General features: G+C 34.8%; 1 protein-coding gene across 1 annotated transcript in view; it reads right to left on the bottom strand.

Annotated features, from left to right (window-relative positions):
- Nucleotides 1-1,537: 1,537 nt before the first annotated feature.
- The window catches only part of Smp_040800 (putative glycyl-tRNA synthetase), a gene marked incomplete at its 5' end in the record, with an annotated part of 31,765 nt that continues 12,304 nt past the window's right edge, over nt 1,538-20,998 (bottom strand). The window contains 4 exons of the mRNA XM_018799592.1: nt 1,538-3,585; nt 9,882-9,981; nt 14,568-14,758; nt 16,746-16,839. Coding sequence (XP_018651366.1) covers nt 1,772-3,585; nt 9,882-9,981; nt 14,568-14,758; nt 16,746-16,839 — 2,199 coding nt within the window. The 3' untranslated portion in view covers nt 1,538-1,771. The remainder of the gene's footprint in view (nt 3,586-9,881; nt 9,982-14,567; nt 14,759-16,745; nt 16,840-20,998) is intronic.

Raw genomic sequence — 20,998 nt, 5'->3', positions numbered from 1 at the left:
TGGTTGCACAGATTTTCCAGGAAACCCATATCAACGCTGGTCATCGGTAGACATTCCTGACACTTATCTAGTGAAGATTTTAGTCCATCCAATGTGATAAGGGTTGCCCTGACACATGACTGAATGATTTCTAGTCATAATTCCGTCTATCTAGGCCGCTCTTAATGCTAGAACCTTAGTTAATAACACTAATTTCTGTGCAGGCTTGATTCTAAGTATAGAACCAGCACTTTCTTAAATAATTTATCTGGTGTCTTGGCAGGTTTCTAAACGCGCATGTGCTGAAAATTAGTTTGAAAGGTTGAGCATAAGGTTTGTTGGTGATTACGCAGTTCCAGGTCACGGTAACCGTACTTCCGTTTGTGCCCTTCCGTTTGGCGTGATAATGTCCAGAGTGGTTGTACTACATTCACGTAAACATTTGTATCCAGTCAAGCATCTGTTGATTCACATGTATTTGACAGGCTATATACGTTCAAAGCACGTAAATCTGAACTTTAACTTCATCGTCTTATGAGTACGCTTAAAAATTCATACATTTAACAACTTGGTAGCATTTATTCTACGGTAGTTGGAAAGACATGGTAAGATTAAGGCCTTGACTTCCTCTTAGAAAAGTTTGTGAAATGGTTTGAATCTACCAAACTTGACAACAACGAAGATTACCTTGAACACAAGTAAAATTATTTATTAGCTTATGTAGTAGTTCACTGAATTACAGACACACATAATCGTCGCTTCTGAGTCTGCAAATTTTATGGAAAACCAGAAATACATATCACCTATTATTCTTTGACCTTTAACATATCAACAGAGTATGTCACAACTCACTACTCTTCTCATGATATGTGGCACGACTACTGCTTGAACGTATCCATAGTTATCGATGTACGCAAGCAGTGTACATCATAGTTTGGTTATTCGGAAAGTTTATAACAATGTTTTGTGTGAATATCAGAAAACCCATAAATTACTTCTCAAACTTGGTATAGCACATTCTAGTTTCGAGTCATTTCGGTACTGTTATCTTTTTGAGATTACACATCATCGAATTCCATGAGTTCTTATATATGCGCGCGCTAATTGTCCACTTGTTCCAGAGATAGTGTTTCTGGATGGACGGAGCACAAGGTGAACGCGTTCTATTAAGGACTGCGCAGCTACTACAAAGTCGTTGACTGGGACTTTCAGTAGTAGATTTTGTAGTTCCTGTGTCCACTGCTTTCAAGGTTTGTATTACTATAGTTTTCAAACGAATTTGGTATAATTATTAAAGCCTTAAATTACTACCATGAGCTTTTTCAGACATAACATGTCAACTGCGACAAATATAGAGCGGAGGCTTAATGGTTAAGATGTTCGGCTCCTAACCACTAAGTCCTTGGTTCGAACCTTATTCCGCCTACTTCGGTCTGCCCCACCGGGTAGTGTCATCGGCCCTCAAGCACCCAGATGCCTGGTGGATATGTTGATTTATCCAAAGTACCAAGAAATCCCTAGGGTTCAAGATGGCTAGTCAATGCAAAAGTAGGAAAGTAGAAGAGATTGATTTCTCTATCAATTTTATACAGTTTTGTGATAAGCAAAAGCTTATAGTAATAAGATATATCACTACACACTTGCATATATGTTGCTTGTGGATTGATAAATCATTCACATTATTTTAAGCGATAAGAAGAGGCAAGTAATACATTTTCAAAGTTAAAATCACACTGTAAATAAATAGAATGAAATTAAAGTTGATTGAGACTATAGAATGGTATGTATGAGGTTAAGCAGTTTTCTTCTTTTTCTTATGTCGGTTCCTATGCTTTTTTGCTTTATCTTTAGAGGAAGTGATGTCTGTTTGTTTAGGGTTATTACTAACAATGGGAGATTCATTTTTATCATAGAGGACTTCGGGGTTTACTAGACTTGCTGATGACTGAGATTCTGGGGTCGGTTTATTTTGACTGACTTCATTTATGACAGGCTCGTTTGATTCGCCAGCTTTGTGCACACATAAATCAATGGCTTTTACTTCTGATTTAGTTTGTTTTGTATCTGATTTCATATGGTTTAAAATTGTAGGTGAACTGCTGACAAATAACTCCGAATCATTCCCAACATCACTTTGTATGATACTTTTGTTTAGGATCTTCTCCTTAGAAACGGGTTCTACTATTAAGTTAGTATTATATCGATCTTCCGTCTTGTTAGATGGCTTGATTAATGTCCCTGATCCTGAATTAGTACGTTGTTCTAATGTTCCAATGGTTTTAATTTTTTCTTGGTCATTTTGTGACAGTTCAGCATGCAGATCAGGCTCAAAATCCTGGAGAACTGGAGGCAATTGAGTATCTGAGATTTTTTTAGGAGTACCAAAAGCATTAAAGTCAGTCAGATCGATCTGATTAAGCTGATTTTGTTCTGAATCTAAATGGCTCTCTGCAATCTGAGAGAAAACTGAACTCCAATCACATTCATTTGTTTTTCCTGCTATCTCTTTATTAGGTTTGTCCTTCTCACTTTGCCATATTTTTTCCAACTCAATATTTCTAGTTTCGGATTTTCCAGAACTATGTATTATCTCTCCTTTCTTATTGGGCTTGAGACTAGGCCATCCTTCACCCACAAAAAGTCCATGGTAAGATAATTCATTAGACTGAGAGACAACAGGTTGTTGACTGCTTTTCGAAGTGCACTTACTAGTTGTCATGTGTTCTGTTCTTACTGTTGTTGAATGTCCATCAAAAAACTGACTCATTTCAGCTTCAAACTGTGGTTGATCTAACTTGGCCAAAGTAGAAACCCATTCCGAGCTATTTTTGTTGGATGTACTTTCACTTTTATACCTTTGAGTATTATGAAACGCTAAATTTGAAGACAGCTGAGATTTATCTGCTGCATGATTATGTTTTGAGACATAGAAGTTAGAATTATTAGTTTTCGGCTCTGGATCTACCTTTTTGCCGTTGGGCCAACCGTCTCCAACAAAAACGCCATGGTATGGGAGTTTCTCTCTCGACTTACTATTTGATGAAAGTGGTGGGTATTCCGAAGAGAAGTCATGTTCTGTATGACTTTTATCACTGTCAAATGATTTTTTAACAGATGGCACATTACTAAGAGGCTTCGGACAATTCGCCGTCTGAGGAAGATCAGAGAGCTGAGCGCTAGAATCTTGGGGATGAATACGAGATAATTTATTGAAGCCATAAGTATTATCTTCATGATCAGCGTCATAACCCGAGATTATACCTCCAGTTTCTGTGTTTCGCGAGAGATTATTTGATACGCTAGTATGTGTCAAGATGTCTTGCCCAGTGAGCGATTTTTCTCGTTCCTCTTGCTCTTTATAACGTTTCCGAATAGTTTTACCACAATCTGTCCAATTGAGAGCTTTCTTCCCAAATCGACTAGCATGAGTTTCTTTAGATTCATCAGTTTGTTCTCCGTGCACAGGAGTAGTGTATTGGTGTGTTTTAGTGATATTGTTTTTTTGCTCTTTTACTGAGTTGCTTATCTCACCTAAGCCGATATGTTTGGTTATCGAATCTAATGAATGTTCATTTGATGAAGATTGTGCTGTTTCATTCTTTTGAGCTGAAATAAAAGTTAAAACAAAAACAGATACAAGTACCAGGACCAGTAGGACATTAGGAAAATAAATACATAAACTTACTTCACAAAGTTTTGGCTAGGTCCAGTCGATGTTTATTAATTGTGATTGTAGCTGGAAGCTAGCTATATACTGTTTTGTTCTGAACCAGTCGATAGGTATCATTAGTCTTCAAATAACATATATAGTATACTGCTTCCTATAATACAAATAAGCCTGGATGTGAACACATTTTGGCCTCTTCGATCAACTTAATTACATAAATTTTACATGTTCCTGAAATGATTTTCAATATTGGCATAATATAGAAGTATATTAAATTGTTCGCCTTGACAGAAAACAAATATATTCTCAACGTTACAAATTGGTGCCAATTGTTGCTCATTCAGAGGAAGGGAATTAAATTAGAGATCGTGGTTAGTGTCTTAGAAAACTTTAGCCTGGTTGTTGTTTTGACTAGAACTCACACTGAGAGTTTTGTAAGCTATTCGTATGGTGAAAAATCTACTTGTCTGATGAACGAAGCCACTTCAAATGTGAATGACACATGAGATAATGGTGATCAGTGATAAGAATAAATAACATCGAAATTCGACTTATTATTAGAATCGACCAAGGGATTATTACTAAAGTAATCCAAAATGATATAGGTAACAGACTGGAGCCCTATTTCTCAAAGTCTCTAGAGTTTTTGGGTAGTAATTTCGAGCGAAACTAGTAACATTATCAAGTTAGCACTTACGGATAGCAATCTATCAAGTTTTATCCAGCTTTCAGTGATTTCCATATTTCACTCAAGCTAAATGTGACCATTCAGTTGTGTACTTACAGTCATTCATGAAGGCTTAAAAACAGCAACCGCAGTAAAGAAAGTTGTTTTTATGTGAGTAGCATTTCTGATCTGTGTTTTACATTTATTAAAAGTGTACATACGTTTTGAACATCCACTAAAATGACCGCTGCTGACGAAACACAATAAATCACCTCATAATGAAAACAATCAGAATCCTTACTAATACTAAGAGAATAGATGGAACTTCACGATTGAGTTTCTCAACATAAGAGTACACTTTGGTTCATGGAAACGGATAGCATTCCTAGTAGAAAATTAAGTAAATAGGGAAAGCCTCTGCCTAATTATTCCGCTGTTTTGTTAAAGCCTAGAAAACGGTTTCTTCTGGAATCACTTCCGGCTTTACTTCAATACTACATAGTTTCATCCTGAAGATTTGTCGGGTTCGCACTAACGATAGTCGAGGATATAAACTTTTAGTAATCAACCAATTTACGAATGCATAGTTTAAAATGCTACATGTGGACCTGTCTATAAAGCTTTCGAGCGATCAGGTAACGAATTTGGAAGCCAAGTAAAAAATACATAAGCTTCGCAAGAAAACAGAATAAGTGTACAGCCTACACATAGAAACAACAGTAATCCGAAAAATGCCAAACTTTAAAAGTCTACTATCAAAAGAAAGGTGAAATCTTCGTTGCTTTTGAAACAATGGATTGGTCCGAGTTAAGTGCAGGACAAAAAGTGGAGTCGTGCACACAAGTTTATTAGTTCTAGTTACTGGGTTTTGCAGACACAAAAAATCAACAAAAATGAAATCATATTAACACTTAGAAAACCCGCAAACGTAAAATAAACAAATGTCAAGAGGCTCAAGATAGGGCATCAAAACATTTGTGTCTCTGTAATCTATTCTGAGCCATGCACTATTTATTTCTAACCAGGGATTTCATAAGCCTCCAACCTTACTTAAGAAGCTTCATTAAGACTTAGACATACATTTAGAGACTTCGTAAGTCCGTATCTTTTCCCGAAATAGACTCAATCAAGTATCGAATGTGTGTATATATGGAGTAATCAGTATGACTTACATAGGGTAAGTGATTCATCTTTACGACCTAATCGACTGAATAAAACTTGCCGACAAGTTCTCAAATTTCTAAACATTGCCAATTGGACACTTCCGCTATACATAAGCGATGATGCATGCACGCATATGAACAAATACCAATGACCTGCATGCACCTCTCACCTCTAAAAATTGCGCTTTCCAGACGTGAAATAGCTTACACTTACTCATTTTAAAAGCTTAATTGGTAGGAAAACATCAGACGGTTTTTTTGTTCATGTTATTATCATCGACTAGTGCAAAAGAAGTGGTGAAAATCTGTTGAAGATAGGTCTACAGTCAAGTTGATTAATTGGTGTAATTCATTTGTCAAGTGAAATTCTATACATTCGGCTTTGAATCAGGGAAGGTTAGTGAGACAGGTCAACTGACTAAACCAAAGTTGGCAGGAAAGACTTCAAATATGCCTTTCTGATCGAGGATCGAATGCTTTAACAATCAAGCTACCACTAACGTGATGATTCTTCAGGAATCCTAGTATAAGTGACTAGGATCAATTTAAACTAACCTCACAAGCCAAATGAATGAAGAGAATATGATAATCAATTCATTTTAGGACAACGTGAATAATGATTAGAAACTAGAACAAGCTATTTTGGTGAATTTAATAGTACTATCTATAGTAAACTAACTGAATGGGAGAGATCAGAAAATGGGGCGACCAAGAGTTTATTAAAAGACTGGTTAAAAGAAATACGAAAATACGCTAGGTGAAAATTACTAGAGATAAATATTAACGCCCAACCATATCGAGATAACAATAAAACTGTAACTGCACAATCACAAAGGAATTGGGTATTGACGAACCAGAAAGTCGATATGGTATGAGAATTTCGAAATCGATGCAGTAAACGAAAGCTAAAAGTTATTTCTTCAGTCGACATACACAGTACACTGAAAGCTTCATAATATTCAACAGTGTTAAATATAGCAAGAACTAAAATATGATTCAGTAGCAAACGAAAAGGTTTAAAAATTTAGACAGAAGCTTGGAATCACACAAAAGGATATACTTCTAGGCTGACATATGTTACAATAACACGACTGATAAAGATAAATCACGAAAAAAATGTAAGAAGATATTGATAAAACAGCTAAAGCTATATTAGAAGGAAGGCTTAAGCCTATCTATCACATTGAGATTTATTTCAAGTTAGGATTTCCAACTACTGCTACGTAATAACGTTAAAATTCCTACCCTGATAGTCCATATAGCATATCGATAGTTTATAAACTTGACAGTTTTCCTAAACTGGTTCAACTTCATTTAAAAAGATATCATAAAGTAGGAAGTGGTCTAAATATTGAAGATAAACTTCAGTTGCAAAAACTGACTTAAGTCTTCATACGGAACAAACTGCCTAACTTCAACAATATTCGATTATCCTACACAGTTAAATATCACCTCAAGTTAGTGAATATACTTTGAGAGATGAAAAAACAGAAAACATAAAACCTAGTTATTATTCGATGAATCAGTTTCTAAACCTATTATAATTTCTCTTATTACTTGGTATTCTTGGACACTACTTCACTCGACAACTCCCCAAATCAGAACACGGACGTAATTATATTGCAAATAAAAAGGTTGGATGGAAGTAGGAATCACAATAAAAATGTAGCATATTTATAATCTCTGTACAAGAAGAATGTAGAATATTCTCCAGGTTTCTGCTATCACTGAGTGGTGAGAAAATGGCCAATCAGAGTGCCTTATCACAATTCTGCACGAAACATGTTTTAATCTAATCTATATCCCATTGACAAAACCTCTCACATATGTTTGTGAAACAACTGTCATATCTAACCATAATTACAAACTCCCTTTTGACTGACCAATTATGGTTATACTTCTTGCTAACTTCCTCAGTTATTTCTTTACCAAGATCTATAAGTTATGATATGGTATTTTACTTATGACATCACATGGAATATGGATCAGAATCATAAAATTACTTGTGTTTGCTAATTCGACCTTTTGCCTGTCTAATTCACTGTTTGAAAGTGTGAAGATCTTTGAAGCTTATCAACCACGTCAAGATTTACAACAGGGTTGACAGGTTTATTGTCAGTAAGAAGTCAAAATAAACGGTAATTAAGCTTTCTTGATATATGCGGTCTTGTCATACACCAAATTATCCAGTTTGCTGGGAATTTGAGGACAGGTGAAGTGGTCAGTGCGTTCGACCATTTTTCAAAGTATAAACTAAAATTTGATGCATTGACCACAAGCTGTTCATAGAGCTACAAACATCGTTCAGACAGATATGTATTTCGTCTAGGTATTTTGGTTACATTAGGGTAAACGTCAAGAAAGAGACCATACGCACGTAATTCAGTGAATGTGCAACAGAAAAATATGTTAACAGTGTACAGTGTTAATAGGTGAAAAAAACGAAATGTCAAGTCGGATGACAATGCTCTATAAAGTGTTATAGGACTGTGTTTAGACTTCACCGATCGAAAAGTGATATCTGAAAATAATTTAGTCAGATAATACCAACAAACCTTCAGCGAAATCAACCATTTATCTGGCGTTAGAAGAAGTAACTAGCGAGGATGACAAACACGTTTCACGATATAATAAAGGGTTGAAATCTAATGAATGCGTCTTCGGAGTTTGAAGTGCGAATGGATTTCCCCTGTTTGCCTTTCTTGAAGTATCAGTCAACAGTGAGACAGTTATCAGTTTAAAGCTTCAGAAGATTACATCCCGAATTTATCAAGGTTAACACTAGGTTTCTATCTTTCTGCATAAAGTGGGCTTATTAACATAAAATTAGTCTGGATTCTTAACTTTTGGTGTACTTCGAGTGAAGTATGGTGAGAACAACAATAAACTTTTTTTTACTTGCGCACCGACTTTAAGCATAGCCCTTTGAAAAAAATACAATGTTCAGCAAGTGAAAGGAATAAATCTACTAAAAGACGACTACATAAGTATAGGACTTTATAAGTTTCAATGGAACTGGCCGAACAATTTACAAGACGTTTCTTCTAAAATCAATGTTATGGTCATATTTACAATTTTACGAAAACTACTTAATCTTCATCCAGCTATAAGATTGACTTAAGATGGTAACGAAAGTGACTAGATTCACTACAACAATTATTCTTGGTTTTAGTAAATGAGGCTTCAGGCCAACACAAACCCATGGATTGAAGAGCTAGTTTTTTCTAACTATTAGAGATTTCTTAAATAACCTTTAAATAGACAGTTATAACGAGGCTACAGAAATCGAGGGTTCTATTGAATAAGTTCCTGAAGCTAGTTAGGGTTATGCAGTTAGAACTTCAGTAGTTTGCAAACGTCATAGTTGGCAATGAAGACAGATTAGACTACATATTCTCCTCTAAAATGTGCTTGGTTTCTTCTGTGCTATAAACACAGGATAAATATATTCAATGACTGTGATCATACGTTAACAAAGTGCATACTAAATTTTCTGATCAAGCAATAATTTCGGTGTGGTTTCTCCAATATTCGATCAAGCAAAGAATCATGATGTACAAGGTGGTAACATAATTTGTATTTTCAGTCTACGCTATAATAATGATATTTTTCTTGAAAGAAAAAGCTATTTTATATATAATAAGTGAGCAAAATAGGGGGATTGATTTATTGTATGATGTTGCGCCCTCTAAACATTTAGTAAACACACCCATAATGCTATAAGCAAAATACACTCAACTGCTGAATATATACCACCAGTTGGGCGGTAGTAATTATCAAATTAGTAGGACGGATTTAACAAATGCAGGTCACTCATAAAGTAACTGTTCAAACATAATATTGTTTTGTTAAAATTGTTGATATATTGCTTAAAAAGTTAGTGTCATGCATAATGGTAAGGTGTTGTTAACATTTTAGAAAAAGTGCACTTAAGCTTAGGAAGTATTGCCATGTAAAGATCTTTTTGATTCCCTGAAGGTGAATAGTGCGAGAAAAAACTGCACGTTTGCTGCTTACTTTTAATAGGATTAGGAATTATCAGTTGACGGAAATTATCTAGCAAACATGCGTAGAAATGAATTACTGCAGACAAAATATGAACTTTTACGACAATTAGTAGTGAGAGTGTACACAACATAACATCACTGACAACGAATATACAACAATTTTTGTTAGTAAGCAGCGAATAATTGAAAGCAGATTAGAAACAGTTGTTAGAATACTAAAAACACACTGAAATCGGGGATTCTATCATCTTCAAAACATAAGCCCAAACACGAACGCACACCATGCCAAGGAGTGAAAAAAAACAAGTCAGTATATTCAAGTAGCATAAAGACTTTATGTGAGTAATAAAGTATTACAAACATTTACAAGTAAATATGAAACAGGATTTATCGTTTACCCGTTTCTTGTTGTTCAAATGCTGGATACTTTGCTCGTGCATCGTCCCAAGACTTATTGCCGCTGGCGATATCGGACATCAAAGAAGGCAGTTCATCCAACTATGGAAAATAAAACGAAAATCAAAGAACCAAATAGAAGTGAAGACGAATTGATGAAAGTAAAGAAATGTATTTTCTTTTGAGAGTTAAACATATTTGCACACATGGTCAGAAATTAGTCAAAATAATATCATTGAAGAGACTGATAGTAATGAAAAATAGTGATCAATAACAAATAAAAGTAAAATTCTATTTTAAGTTACTAAGACTGTACTCTAGAATTTCCGAAGAGACGATCTCATTGAATAATTTCTTATCACTAACTCTCTGAACTAGTTAGATAGATGGGTGGTGAATCGAGATTTGGAGGCTTCAGTAAATTCGGAATATCACTTCAATCAGTTTCATGTGCACGAATATATAGTCTCTCAACAAGTACAACATAAGACCCAAGGACCTAAACTCACTGATCGAGTAACTAAAATGCCATACTATACATCATTTATCTATTATTAGTACATGACACTGAATGGCTTGACGGTACCAAAAATGCTGAAAATTCATCTGTGAACAAATATTTACAACATAAATACATTTTCCAAATACATTTCCAACTTAAATACTTTGCTTTATGACAGTGCTTTAGCGTGCTCATCCGCTTCTATATGAAGTTTCACATATTAGTTAGGCTACAGAAGACGTTCCTTTTGTATGTATGATGAAATTTAATCGTTTACATACACGGAGTCGTGATGAGTCAAAAAATATGAATTAGTGTTAACCACTTTTGATATTACAATAGGAACAATAACGGGGTGGACTTGCATGCATATAGCAAACAATTCTCTTTGAACCTAGCACACAACTCCGCCTGTAGCTCTTCTAGAGGTACTGCCGGTCCCAAGCCCGGATAAAGGAGGAGGGTTGGGCATGGGGTTAGCGACCCCATACCGTAGAAAAACTAACTCGCTAAAAAACGCTAACCAGAGAAAGTAATTCAAACCGTTTAAACTCTACCCTGGAAGTTGAAGGAATAAGCAGACATGAAAAGGATGAATAACAACAGGAAAGGATTGCCCAGGATGAGTTTGATAGAGAATGCTGGTGAGCGGCCTATGCTCCTCCACGAGGGGTAACAGGCGTAAGTAAGTAACTTTTGATATTACGTCCCCGTTTCAGTATATGAAATAATAGAATGTAATTCGAGAGATAATCTAGTTAAAAATCATTTAAGATGCAGAAGTCCATGTTTTATAATCGTATCGCTGACTGATAGAAGATCCAAAAACACATTATACCCAACTTTTAGGTATTTTTAGTTCATCAATGCTATTTACACTTGAACATTACATTCCTATGTTAAGATCTTTAAATTGTGGAAGGATATAAACTATGCACTTTACAAATAACGCTAATACTTCTAAGGCCGATTTTAGTTACCCGATCTACCTGTGTACCTGTGTGTGAAAAAACCTAAAGAGAGCAAGTATTTGGTAAAAAAAGATATATCAGCATTGAGTATAAAATCCCCGTACCGAAATAACATGTGACATTAAAATTTCCACAGAAATGTTATCTCAGTTGTTAAATTCGTGAACATCCAATCAAATCAATCAAAGATTTAATACTGATGATCAAGGTAATATAAGAGATATTGTCAAGTTCATTTGCACCTTCTGTCCCTATCCTATTCTTATCAAACTTGTTTTTTTTGTATTGCTTCATACTACTTGTTAATATTCAGTAAACAATTGTATTCCTAATAATTTTTAGGCGTACGATGTAACGCGTTTACTTGTTGTGTAACAGCTTACAGCAATTACATACACTTATGACATTTACTGTATTTATTACCATAATTACTCTCTCTCGACCCCTGTAACATTTATTCCCAGTCTTGTATATTTCTTGAATCTTTGTTTAACCTCAACAGTTTTCACATTTGTGTGCTCTCAGTTCCCATTTCGCTTGTTGATATACTGTTGTTAACATTACAAACAGTTATCAACTGTCATTCACACTATCGTATGATTTGATCACTCTTTATTTCATTATTACAAGGAGCCCTTCTCTTTTTAGATATACAGATGTATTGATCGCCGCAGATACTTCACGAGTTGAGAATTATGACGAATTTGTTTATTCCTGAATAAATGAAACGTCTTTAGACAAATCTTTGTTTTAAAAACTTCAGTTTCATACGTATCTCAAACATATAGTTGGACGCTTCGACAGAATCAACAGTCTTGAATTACAAGATAACCTTTACATAGCTTGCTGTGCATGAGAACTGGCTCGACACAATTTACGTCACATTATGAGATATAAAGACTGATAGCTCAGTTGCTACAACACTTGACTACCAACTACTGGATTGCAGGTTCAAATTACACTTCATGTGCTTTAGTTTAAGAGGTCAGGTAGTGACACTGACATTCAAAGCTGTTAATTAACATGAATTTAGTTGCTAAGTGGGCTGCAAATCAAGGTCTTGTGCTTAACAAAAAATAAGATCATTCTTATCAACAAAAGCAGTATAGTTAAAAAAAATTTTTATGACGAGAAATGACAAAAAATTAGAGAAAAAACGCCTGCAGTATCACAATACTATTCGAAAGTAGTAAATGTCAAGGATTAAAAAACATTGAAATCTACTAATTTCATATTGACAAATTTATTGAAAGCCAATTTGAGCGATATACGGAAATATTTATACCCTGGAGTTTTGCCTTCAGTACAAGGGTTTGTTATAATTGTCAAATATGAGTGACTTTAAAATAATTAGTATGCAGAAGTAAGTAAGATATCACATGGATTATTATATGTAGACATCATTTAAGAAAATCAAATCATCACATGCCATTACTACTATTAACAATAAATTAATCTGTAGATTTAGATAGTAAAGACTAAGCTTTTAATGACATAATCAATCAATAACTTTTTTTCTGTTGAAATAATCAACCGTTACTTTAAGCACATAGCCGAATATAACTCGAAATCCCCAAATGAGATTAATTTGTATGCTTTGGTGTCCCTTTTTATAGATATTTATCTAGAAGGATATCGAATGACTTCAGACGAAATGGATTATTAAACACTAGGCACTACTGTAAGTATTTAGAAGAATGGAGTGTTCTATACGCCACCACAATAAGAATTCACACGTAGTTTGAGTACACTGACAATACCATCTATCTTGATGTATCATTAACATTGGTCAAATAGTGAAAGATATAATAACTAAATACTTAGATTTTTAACAATTCAACTATAATAAAAGTAATTCAGCAGAAGGGCATCGATATGATGAAGTAAGTACAAATATTTCGATACCAATACTACTGATAACAAATAGCTTACTGTTTACAACTATAGTTGGTCAAAAAGAATGCTGAAAAAAACACTAAATGCTAATAACCAATTCAAATAGAGTATGTTACCGAAAAATTCATAACAAACTAAACAGTACACAAAAGATCGATATACCGCTGCGTAATTCTGATATCGATTTGAATGTCACTAAGAATATTGAAAGCATGATTATCTACTTGGAATATTAACAAGCAAGTGTATAAATATTAGCTGAAGTTATATTGTAGTGTATGCTACTTATGCTGATAGACATAAGTAGTATGTAACAGCAATCGGAATTGCAATGACTGTCAGCTGAAGAATGAAATAAAGGGGACAGGAAGAAATCGAGAAAACAACAGAATTAGAGGAATAACGAATTATATAAGGAACAACACAAAGGTATGCGAATGACGTCTTTAATGTATGATTTCCATATTTTGCTAAGCGACTGTATGATTTTGCATTAGAAAATAAATTGGTTTCTCCACCTGAGTTTTCGTTCACTTGATTTATTTATTTAAACACATAAGCATTGGTACAGGGAGGCACCAAACAGATATGAGCCCCATAAATCGTTCGATTTGTGTGAGAGCTGTGATACTGCCCGGATGATCAAACGGAAGCAGGTGGTTTTCTTAGGGGGCCACACCCGCAGCCTTTGACCTAAAAGTCTGATCCAGAAAGCAGTGGAGCAACGTAAGGAGATGCAGTCCCATGGTAGCCGGTGACCAACGATTGATTCATACACCATTTGTTCCTTCAGGATACTGGAGCCAATGTGCACCATTGGTTTGGAATCAGGGTTTTCCAACTCCCCTAGGTGGACTCGCCGTGTTCACCAACCCGGTTAAAGCGCCGGACGTTCGCTTTTCGTCCTCTCAATTTCGTAAACAACACTCCCGCCATGGAAGGCAGTGAATAGGACTTCCCTGAGAGAGGCTGTATACGCGTGGCCATTTGAGAGCATTTCGAGAGAAAGAGCTGATTCTCTCCACTCTCGGTCGTACCAGAGCCTTATAATATAAGAGGAAACTTTAGCTGGACAATTTAACTTCAGGAGAACAAAAATTGTATTGTACATCTTATCGATGGATTCTTTCGATACGGTAGCCAACTGACAGCTTTTAGGAGATTAATGTTATAATTATGAAATTTACTACAAACTTTAATTTTTATTTTATTTACCATAATAAATCACTTTATTCGAAAAGTGAACATGTGAAAAATTACGAACATAAATTAAAGCATGAAAATGATTTCCTACAGAATGTCAAAAAATATGAGCTTACTGGTACTCTGATTTGTTTCATGCTGTCACGTTCACGAAGTGTTGCTGAAGGAGGTAACTTATTCAGGGTGTCAAAGTCGATAGTAATTCCGTATGGAATAGCAATTTGATCTGTACGAGCATATCGTCGTCCGATGGACCCACTACTTTCATCGACTCGATGTGAAACAGAATACTTAGTCAGTTCTGAAGCTGTAATGAAACAAAACAAAAAAAAACTAAAACGTGAAACAGAAAATTGAATGAAGCGTATCACACAGGTTTACAAAACAATGGAGAAATTAGAATGCGACACATAACCAATGGAGGCTGGCTTAACCATCACTCCAGTATAGGTTTTAGTGAATGGATATCAATACCTGTAGATATATCGTGGAAAAGATACTTCGTCACACTGAATTTGATATCGGCAAGGAAAGTACCTGTTAGGCTAACTTGATACGTGCAGTTGGGATTGAGGAAGTTTGGACCGTTTCAAGGTCTGCAACGTTGTGACTATTGATTATAAATAATATACTGCTAATTTGATTGAGGAATACGATCTTGAGAGGGACATAGAAGGCAACAATTAGAATATAATAAATTCGAGAGCGAAGCCGAATAAATGACTGTCAGACAAGGCTACTTATTTTCCCTCTTTCCTCTGCTGATTGACTGGATTATGAAGACCTCGACATCTGAGGGGAAGCCCGCAATACAATGGTCATCTCAGAAGCAATTAGACGATTTTGACCTCGCACATGACCTATCCCTCCTATCTCATACACACGAACAAATGCAGATGAAGACAGCAAATGTAGCAGCAGCCTCTGCATCAATAGGCCTCAAAATACACAAAGGAAAAAGCTAGATTCTCAAATACAACACGGAGAACACCAACCCAATCACACTTGATGTAGAAACTCTGGGAGAGGTGGAAAAATACACGTACCTGAAAAGCATCGTTGATAAACAAGGAGGGTTTGATGCAGATGTAAAGGCGAGGATTGGCAAAGCAAGAACTACTTTTATACAATTGAAGAACATATGGAACTCAAAACAACTCTCAACTAACTTCAAAGTGAGAATCTTCAATGCGAACGTCAAGAAAGTCCTACTGTACGGAGCTGAAACGTGGAGAACTACTACATCCATCGTCAAGAAGGTACAAGTATTTATTAACAGTTGTTTACGCAAAATACTCAACATTCACTGGCCAGATATCATCAGCAACAGCCTACTGTGGGAGAGGACAAACCAGCTTCGAGCTGAAGAGGAAATTAGGAAAAGATGTTGGAAGTGGATATGACATACATTGAGGAAATCATCGAACTACATCACGAGGCAGGCCCTGGCTTGGAATCCTGAAGGGAAGCGGAAAGAAGGAAAGCTGAAGAACACATTACGTCTGGAAATAGAAACAGATATGAAAAGGATGAATGTTAACTGGAAAGAACTGGAAAGTATTGCCCAGGACAGGGTTGGATGGAGAATTCTGGTGGGCGGCCTATGCTCCTCCACGAGAGGTAACAGGCGTAAAGTAAGTAATATAACAGTATATTATTTACAAATGATAACTGGTATTTTTGGCGATACTATTTTCTCATAAACAAAAAGTTAGAAAACAACATTCATAAAATTAGCAGTAAAACTTATTTCAAAATGCCATTCAAGAGAACAAAATGAATATTCATAAGGAAAATATGTGGTGTGGGAAGACGGGAAGTGTTAACGAGCCATAAATCTCGATTAACAATGTATAGAAAATAAATCAAACGATTTGAGAATTGATTGATTTTCTCATCGATTATTGTTACTTATTCCCACTACTGTTGGCAATGTTATCTATGAATAATTGTTTCCTGGTTAATTAGCAAGCATGAGCATGCTTATCAAGATAACGCAGTTGATTCACGAAGAATGAAAACAAAAGAGTATCCTTATGATGTATGAAGTAACCAGCTATAGAAATTACTAAAAATAAATGGAGATATTTATCGAACAAAAACTGACATATTAATAAAACTAATCAAAGTGCTTATGTTTTTCTTGGAATGTTATGCACAACGTAATTATAATGATAAATTTTTTTTCGTTTAATGGCAATATTTAAAACAAAACAGAAAAAAAACAACATTCAGTGTTCACTAAATGATTGACTGATTGACTAATATTAGAAATCTAATTTAAGAACACTTACATAACTTGCGAACAACTGGAACGAAATCAGCATGATTTGAAAGTGGTAGTAAAGAGCACTTATATGGTGCTAATACTGGAGATATAGATAAATACTTCAAAACAAAATAACAGAAGAAAATAATGATAATAATTGAGATAATGTTGCAAAAGCGATACAATTAATGATGTAGTGCTGTTCATAGTAAAATATACAATTTAGCTAGTTAACCCGTAAATATGAGTAATCAACAACAAAATATGAATACACTTGAGTAAGAGCAACAGAAAAACTGAAAAGAAATGTGTCCAGATAACATGGATCTATTGCATTAAATAAAAAGATATCGAACACAAGGATATTAAGACGATTGACGGTGTGCAGTTTAATATATATAAACAGTAAGCGTAAACTACAGGGGTAACTGATGTATAGAATTCAACAAGACTAAAACTAACATACTTCCTCTCTACAGCATATAAAATGTGATTGATTTTCTCATATGTAAAGCAAACTAATTACTGAAAAATAACTCTGAATAAATTGAGATGGTAGGAGATACAATCAAAATAAAGAAGTAAACAATGATAGGTTAAAGGTTGATAATAACCAATCAAGATCGAGGTCTACAGGACAAGCTGTGAGTCATATGTGGAGAAATTCAAACACTTCACTTGAAGTTTGTGCTGATGACGTCGTTGAGAAGAATGATGGAAGATTCACGACCAAACCATCCAGCTCAGAGAACAAAACTTCACCGAAACTTTGAATATATATATATATATATATATATATATATATATATACAGGGAGAGAGATGGGTTTTTTAATGAATAATGAAAGTTGCTAACATCATAACACTCTAAATATACTTGGATGCAACGATGGAAATGTTCCGTTACTAGTTATTTAGGCTTCTTGTTAATAATAATAACACTTAGGTGAATAAATCAAAACGTATAATACTGTTTTCGAGAAACAATAGGACGCAAGAGGATGCAACAACACTGAACAGTAAAAAACTGGGTCTTAATTATTTCAATATTTAACTATCATATTATTGATGAGAAAAGATATTATTTCATTTTATTTACTGCGACTGAAGAGATCAGTTGGAAAAGAAAAATGAGACCACGCTTAGACTGCTTTTTATGTCTAGAAGCTCGTAAAAAGGTATCAATGAAGAATAAATTCTTGTGATGAAACTATCAGATTGTAAATCAACCTTAACATGTCTCAAAATGTAGATTTACAGTCACCGACCCGCTGGAGTTTTCGGTAAGAAAAGTCTGTTGATCAATTTAGTTCACGAATATGCACTAATTAGGATCAAAGAGATCAGTTAATAAATCCATTTCCCATTTCTTTGTTAATTATCCGAGTAACTCGCCCAAGGTCGTTGAGACTTGCATCATGAATTTTATGATTTCCCCAAGATTCCTGATTAAATATTGATATGATCATACTGTATAAAAAATTTACTCTTTGAATAAGTACCAAAATATGGACCTAGATGAACTATCTTGTAATTTCAGGAATAAAATCGTTTGAGATAATTGGCAGTTAATCAGTTATATGGAACGCAGACCCTGACACATGGTCATCGCTTCAAGTTGCCATATCAAAATAGCACAGTGACATGACAGATTGGTATAGGTAGTAACAGCATCAGAAGTAGTAGGAAAGATTACATATGGGGGAAATAATTTGAGAAAATATGAATTTATGGGATAAAAATGTATAAGATAATTTTGAAACTCAGAATCTAAAGAAAAAAATAGAAACACATTTGTGCCAGTGAAACTGATTCTGAGTCAGGTCACCCAAAGTCATTAATCATTGGTCATGATAATCATGCAGGCCCCAGTCTGCATCTACCCACATGACTCAGTTCAACAGTCAGTCACTTCATAAACTACACTACGTCTTGTGTCAGCCCCTATTAGCACTTTTCCCACTTACTTTAACACTATCTATTGTTATGCATCCAGATAAGCGGTGGTTGAACATATATTATACATCCCCGACTACCTCAGTTGATGAAGGTTCGATACCTCACCAATCGACTTATCATCTTTATCTTGTACCATACGTCTAACCTTAACACTGCTTACCCTGTTATGTTTTGAAAAAAAATTTGTGATAAAAAACTGTCAGTTTACATATATTTTCTACTGTCAAAGACCTTATTCTATAGCTAAGGAATAATGTAAGTAATCAGTAAGATTAAATCATTATGGAAAGGTCAGTTCAAGGTTGAAAAAAAGTATAACAAAGGAAATAGTACAGATATCATGTATATTATATTTGTATCACAGGAAAAAGGGCTTAATTGATGGGTGTACAAGTAAAATATATACGCCTTCTTTCGTTTGAAAAAAAAGATGGCAAGATACACTGGCATTAAACAAAATACATAGAAAAAAATTAATTTTGGGTATAAGTTCAAGGAAATAAATTCTTTTTTTTCTCTTAAGAATAAACAATGTATCAGGTGACCATAGATCATAAGAATACACTAGAAAAGTACATTATCTCTAACACATGACATATCTCTTTTTTTCATAACAGTATAATAAAATATCCAACTGAGAGATGAATGCCTATTATGTTTTTTTTTGTCGAACAAAAAAAAAATACAAATACAAAATTGATAATTAAACATGATAGATTTGAAAATTTTTCTAGAATTAACACTTCATGTCTAAATAATTCAAATCATTATGTGAATTCTATGTGAATAGAAATACTACTCAATAAATAAAGACTACTTATATGAATTATTTGTATTAATTGATATAAAGAATTGTATAACAATTGTCTAATCATTTATCTGATCATTAAAAAGTAATAGAACAAACTAAAGCTTATCTATAAAAGATTAAATTATCTACTCTTAAGAATTTTTTGTAATTTCAGCTATATCATACATTAAGTAAAGTGAGGAATTTTGTTTATTAAGTAGTAATATAACATTGTATGAAATTTATTGCGTTTGATAAAAGATAAAAATTCTTTCTTTCTATTTTAGCCCTAGCCCCCAAATGCCCTGGTACGGCCGAGATTGGAGAGGGGCCACCCTCCATATCGAAATGCTCTCACACGGCTACGCGTATACAGCCTCTGCCACGGAAGTCCTACTCACTACCTTCTCGTGACGAGGGTGTTGTTTACCAAATTGAGAGGACGAAAAGCGAATGTCCGGCGCTTTAACTGGGTTAGTGGACACGGCGCGTCCACCTAGGGGAGTTGGAAAACCCTGATTCCAAACCAATGGTGCACATTGGCTCCAGTATCCTGAAGGAACGAATGGCGTATGAACCAACTGTTGGCCACCGGCTACCATGGGACTGCATCTCCTTACGATGCTCCACTGCCTTGTGGACTAGATCTTTAAGCCAAAGGCTGCGGGTGTGGCCCCCTAAAAAAACAACCTGCTTCAGTTTGGGCACCTGTGCAGTATCACAGCCCTCACACAAATCAAATGAGATTTGTGTGGCTCATATGTAACTGGTGCCCCTTTTTACCAATATTTATGTGTTTAAATACAATAAATTTTAGCCTTAAAATAGGACCAGGTAGAGTGATGAGAAAAAAAATTCTATGAACATAGATATCATAATAGACTACAATACTGTATGCCATTTTCGGTCATCTTCACTAGAAATTTACTCGTTTAAAATAACTCCTAGTGTCATTGAATAAGAAAAAGAGAATTCAGCGAACAAAAGTTTCTTTTCGACGAAATCGTTTGCGAATGTACAGCCTAAGTAAATGACTTCGTAGAAAAAAAATTTCTACGCTGAATTCTCCTTTTTCTTACAGAATATCAGTTCAATTATAAAGTGAACATAAACATTACCTGAATAATGCAATATTGAAAAATGTGACAATTTAGTTGAATCATCGAATTACAGTTGAGTTATCTCTTTAAATAGGTGAAAACAATTTTGTCATTGTCGATTACATTACACTAATAGTATGAACTCTTCCAATAAAAACCTCTTCCCATTTCATAATATAAGAATTTGTCAGAAGGGGAGTTTGTGGAGATTTCAGTATTTTCATAGTTGAAATCATGAGTCAATTGAAGCTAGACCACCATAGAAAACCTGGAAGCCGTCCAGTGCTTCCAGGTTTTCTATGGTGGTTTGGCTTCAATTAACTCATGATTGCTACTATGTTAACAATGATCTTTCCACAAACACATCTTCAGACTGATTCATATATTCCGCAATGGGAAGAGGTTTTGATTGGAAGAGTTCATACTATTA

The sequence above is a fragment of the Schistosoma mansoni genome, chromosome 3, assembly GCF_000237925.1.
Source record: "Schistosoma mansoni strain Puerto Rico chromosome 3, complete genome".
NCBI classification, from domain to species: domain Eukaryota; kingdom Metazoa; phylum Platyhelminthes; class Trematoda; order Strigeidida; family Schistosomatidae; genus Schistosoma; species Schistosoma mansoni.
This window is presented reverse-complemented; position numbering and strand designations above follow the sequence as displayed.